The sequence below is a fragment of the Kryptolebias marmoratus genome, linkage group LG2, assembly GCF_001649575.2.
Source record: "Kryptolebias marmoratus isolate JLee-2015 linkage group LG2, ASM164957v2, whole genome shotgun sequence".
NCBI lineage: Eukaryota > Metazoa > Chordata > Actinopteri > Cyprinodontiformes > Rivulidae > Kryptolebias > Kryptolebias marmoratus.
The window spans coordinates 30,364,734-30,369,872 of NC_051431.1; the positions used below are offsets into that span (position 1 = coordinate 30,364,734).

The 5,139-nt window shown below is 39.5% G+C and overlaps 1 protein-coding gene across 3 annotated transcripts in view; it reads left to right on the forward strand.

The window, feature by feature from the left end:
- LOC108246530 (tubulin-specific chaperone cofactor E-like protein) overlaps nucleotides 1–5,139 on the forward strand; it is a 27,230-nt gene that overhangs the window by 4,734 nt on the left and 17,357 nt on the right. The window contains exons 2-4 of one of the 3 annotated variants that reach the window (XM_017434127.3): nucleotides 2,276–2,390; nucleotides 3,549–3,720; nucleotides 4,193–4,332. In XM_017434127.3, the coding sequence (XP_017289616.1) occupies nucleotides 3,573–3,720; nucleotides 4,193–4,332 (288 nt within the window). In that variant the 5' untranslated portion in view covers nucleotides 2,276–2,390; nucleotides 3,549–3,572. The remainder of the gene's footprint in view (nucleotides 1–2,275; nucleotides 2,391–3,548; nucleotides 3,721–4,192; nucleotides 4,333–5,139) is intronic. The other 2 variants (XM_017434128.3, XM_017434129.3) reach the window with 2 other exon arrangements.

Consider the following 5,139-nt stretch of genomic DNA (forward strand, 5'->3'; position numbering starts at 1 on the left):
GTCTGAGACATTCGCTGAGTACATTGTCTGTTGAGGCCTTGTCCTTGATGTATTTATGGATCTTGGATGTTTCATCCTGGACAGTGGCTCTCACACTCACTAGTCCTCTGCCGCCGTCCTTACGGCTTGTGTACAGTCTCAGGATGCTGGATTCCATGCAAGGTTAGTAGCTTCCGAGTCTTAACATCTGTGGTCTTCAGATGTTAAGACTCGGAAGCTACTAACTTATGTGTATACTTATGTATGTATATATATATATATATATATATATATATATATATATATATATATATATACCCTCCATGCATGGTTAGTAGCTTCCGAGTCTTAACATCTGTGGTCTTCATTTCCTCCTTTGGCCAGGTAATTATATATATATATATATAAATGAGCTGGTCGTTACAAGGTACAAAAATTCTTTAAATCATACCACAAGTAAAATACTCTACAGATTTCACAGATATTGAAATACAGCTAAAAATGAGCTTTGTTTTTGTGCTAAAAAAAGTGCTAAAAAAGTCTTGTATCAGTCAGGTGCTGCAGATCAAAGGTGTTGATAAACTGATGATCATCATTGTGTGCACCTCTACAAAATTTTAGTCAGTTTGCTGCTCTTGAGCACACAGGTGCCATGATTTTAGAGAAGCAGTTGTTGCTGCTCATCAATCAGGGAAAAGCCAAAGATCATTTCCAAATTATTTAGAGTCAGAGAGAGAGATATTATTTACAACTGAAAAACATTTAAGACATCTACCAATCTCCCCAGGTGTGGACATTGCCACAAATTCACACCAAGGTCAGATTGAAAAATTGCAAAAACAGAAAACTAAAACCCTAGAGCTCCGTCTCAGACTCTACAGGCCTCAAGGTTATAGGTTAAAGTTCATGACAGGACCCACTTTTATGGCACCATCTTATGGCAACATTTTTATAGTCAAAATCACTGAAATTGCATATTTCCTGTTCAAATACAAGGGTGAAACGGGAGGTGCGGCAGCAACGAGCCGATCCTCACCTCTGAATGTGCAATCCATCACAAACTGCAATTGTCCCATGCCTGTTGCCGTATCGCTGAATGTCGCCAATATAATGGTTTATATACCCTGATTTTCTACAGTTTGGCTAATGTCTTTAACCATTTACGTTTAATGTTTGTTAGTGACATATTTAGTTTTGCTTATGGGACATAAAACCGCAATGAAAAGGCAGAGGGTGAGGCAGGCAGTACTCTGCCGCACTGAAGGGGGCGCACGTGAGCCAACGGGAGCTTGTGGCTGCTGTCCTTTTACGCAGAGGCGAGTGAGAGTCACGTGCACTGCCATGAGCCGTTAATTTTTGTGTTTTGCGCTGTTGGACTGCCATGGTTGGTGAGTCAGTGCCTCACCAACCATGAACCTCACCGCACGTCACTGGCACTCACCCACAATTTACAAAAGGATGAAACATTATGAGAAGGAAATTAAATATGTAATGGGGCTAACCTTAAACCAACAGAGATAATAATAGGTCTATTAAATTTATTATCGCTGGTCACTGAAAGACGAAAGCGGGCAATAATGCCTGTGTGTGTGTGTGTGTGTAATTGTCTGTCACCAAAATATCTCATGGATCACTAAATGGATTTTAAGTAAACTCTCAGACATTAATCATTGGTTTACATCAATAACTGATTAACTGTTGAAGTCAATCCAGTTCAAGATGGCTGGCACAGCTAATTGAAATTGGCCTACACAAAAATGGCTATATCTCAGTTAGTTTTGCAGACATTGATCTAAAATTTGATGTGGTGGTAGCTGAAAGTCATTCACAACACATACTTTAAGTGTGAATATCTCATGAGTTTGTGCATGATGTTGTTTTCAAGGTTTAACCAAAGTTTCTTCAACTCCATCATTTCTCAGCATAAGATGACCTTAATCTACATCTCTGTCGTGATAGGCAGTGGGTGATATGCAATCGCTCAAGAAATACGAGACCTTAAATATACGTTATATCACCGAGCAGAAACTGATCGTGGACCTTGTTTGTTCTCCAGTGACATATGACAGAGAACATCACATATTGTGATAGTCTTTCCTTCTCTGACCTGTTACTTGTTCTCTGACCAATTTTACCAATTAAAAAAAAGAAGAAACTATTTTGTTTCTGCAGACATTTCCTACATTTACCAGCCACTCTGGAATAAGAATTTACTTCTAATTGTTTTATTGTATTTCCTTGACTATTGCTTGTGCTGTGTGGGTTGTGTTGTTTTTGTTGCATGAACTACAAAAAGCAGTGGATAGAAAATTCTGCCGGTCAGGCTCTTGGTCTTTATGACAGGCCTCCGGTACAGAAACAGCAGAAGACAGTGAGTGGTGGAAGCAGTCCAGTAAAAGGAGACTTCTCAGGTAAGATGCTCTTTACTCTATTCTTTGTAGAAATCACCCTGATATCATAGCAAATGACTAACAGCAAAAAATCCTCTGTCCATACAGTTCATAGCAGTCCATTTTTAATAAATAAAATATTTTAACAGGATTCTTTTATTTTTTTATTTAAGCAAAACCAATAAATAATTTATGATTCCCTGCAGCAAATTCCACACTGAGGCTCTGCCCGCCAATAATTTTAAAACAGGTGCTGGTCCAATTAATTATAAAAATTCTAGCGATAACTTAGGCCCAGTTAGGTCTTATTAGCTTGTGCTATTTTACTTGATCAATTAAAAAAAATATGGATAGGATGTACCAAAAATGATCATTGTATTGTTGTAACGTTTGTCGGTTTGTAGTGTATTGTAATAACAGAAAATCTGTACCAATTACCTTGGCAGCAGTCTCCTTTTGGTATCAGGAAACAAATGTGACTTGTTTAAGGAATTAAAGGCTTAGCTTTCCTTGAAGGACTGCATATTGCCTGCTCCTTTTCTTGCCAGAGTTCTAAACTAATAGAAAAAGGGACACTGTTTTTCAAACCTTATGCCTGATTTAATGTGATCACCTAATTTTTTTTGGCCTCTGACAGACTCTAAGGATCATGTTCACTCATTTCTGATCTTTCAAAGGCCAGATTCTAGGGATTATCTTCTTGTATATGAGTATTAAGGTAGAATCTCACGGGGCTGCAGCTGTTTAAGAATTTTCAGTTGCAATCTCACTGAAATCTGAGTGTTTGCGACCAGTGAGCCATGTGGTCACACTTTGCGCTGCCAGTTTTTGAAAATCATCGCTTACGAAATACTGCTTTTGCGCCATTGAGATGGTTGGGAGATGCTCGCAACAAAATTGGGAAGGATTCGAGAAAGGCTCGAGTAACTCGCAATGACTGCTAACTATTTTGAGATAAAATTTGTCACAGAAATCTTTTGAACATTTTCAAAAATCCAGTCACAAGATTGTGAGCCTCTGCAACTCAAACTAGGAAACTATTGTGTCCTGAGCAAATGTTTCAAGACGTTTTGGAGAGTCCCTTATGAATGCCATACTCCAACTAGTCACCAGCAGTCGCAGCCTAGTAAGATACTACTACCTTCAGCTGTTCCAACTGCTGGTTAATCACCTCCACAGCTCAAGAGGAAGCTGAAAGGAGTAATGGAGCCACTAGAAGAAAATGACGGTCGTTCCTTTGTGGAGGTGATGAATGAAAAGTACAGCCCAGAGAACTTTCCATACCGCAGAGGGCCTGGGATGGGGGTGGTGGTGATGCCCACTGCAGGTCTCCAAGCTTCCCCTATGAAAGGTGAGCTGGAGAAAAACAATGCCTGGCTGTGTGCATGAGTGTGTACATAATTGAGATTGTCATTGTGAGTAATTTCTTAATGACTACCATTTTCACTGGTACACCACTGCAAAAGTGAAGTTCAATCTAAAAGGCCACTAACAAAGTTGGTATTGACACTATCCTCCCAGTATATCGTGTTGTCATGTCAACAACGAGAATATTGGTCCTTGTTTTAACATTTCTCAAGACTCATTACTAAAATTTGGGTTTCAATAATTTTTTTCAAGTTGTTTCATTTCTGTGTGAGAATATCGAAAGCCAGGTTGAGATGCCTTAAAGGCTGCATCTGGCCCTCTTGCCTTTTTTTTGTCCATGTATTTTAGAGGAATCTTTTTTTTCTCACTCTACAAACTTTGAAGTTATAATTAGATTTGATGTTTATAGCAACAGCACATTCTAACTCTCCCACCTGTGTTGTGTGTATTTGCAGACCGTCTGAACCTGCCTAGTGTGCTGGTGTTGAACGGCTGTGGTATCAGCAGGGCAGGAGATCAGACTGAGATTGCTGCCTTCTGTTCTCATGTCATGGAGTTGGACCTGTCGCACAACAAGCTGCAGGACTGGCATGAGGTGCTGTCTTTATTACAGCTGTATGCTCTGTTGTAAAATGGCTACAGCATTTACAGCAAGGTTGCTTAAGTTCATTAAGTTTGCAGACATTTGTTTCTTTTTAAGATCCCACCACAGCCTTTAAATCAGGTTCAGGTTTAGACTTTGACTAGATCATTGCTGCAACACCTTGATTATTTTCTTTGACAGCCATTCTGTTGTGGATTTGCTGCTGTGTTTGGAATCATTGTCATGTTTTATTACAACCCAGTTTGGTCCAAGCTTTAGCTGTCAGACAGATTTGACTCTGGAATCCTTTGGTCTACAGAAGAGTTCATTGTTGACTCAATGATTGTAAGGTGCCCAAACAAGCCCAAATCATCATTAGTCCATCAATGTGCTTGACAGTCAGTACAAGGTATTTGTGCTGATATGTTGTGTTTAGTTTTCACCATTCATACTTCTGTGCATTATGGGTAAACATCTCCACTTAGGTTTCATCTGTCCAGAGGACATTGTTCCAGATGTTATGTGGTTCAAAAAAAGTTAAAAAACAAAAACAACTGGACTTCTATTCTGTAGCTGAAGACGTTTCGCTTCTCACTCTCCTAACAATGGAGGCTCTTTAGAGTCCTTGTTTGTCTGACTCACTGATGGGCCACTCTTGGTAAAAGACCCCCCTCTCGAAAAGAAGCCATCTATGTCAAAAAGGAGAAACCAACATTAAACAGAGGAGGAGGTCTCAGATTTCAGCTTTCAAAAACATATAATGGAGCTTTAGGCCTGATCCCCAGTCAGTTTCACTCCAATCAACACCTGCACTCATGT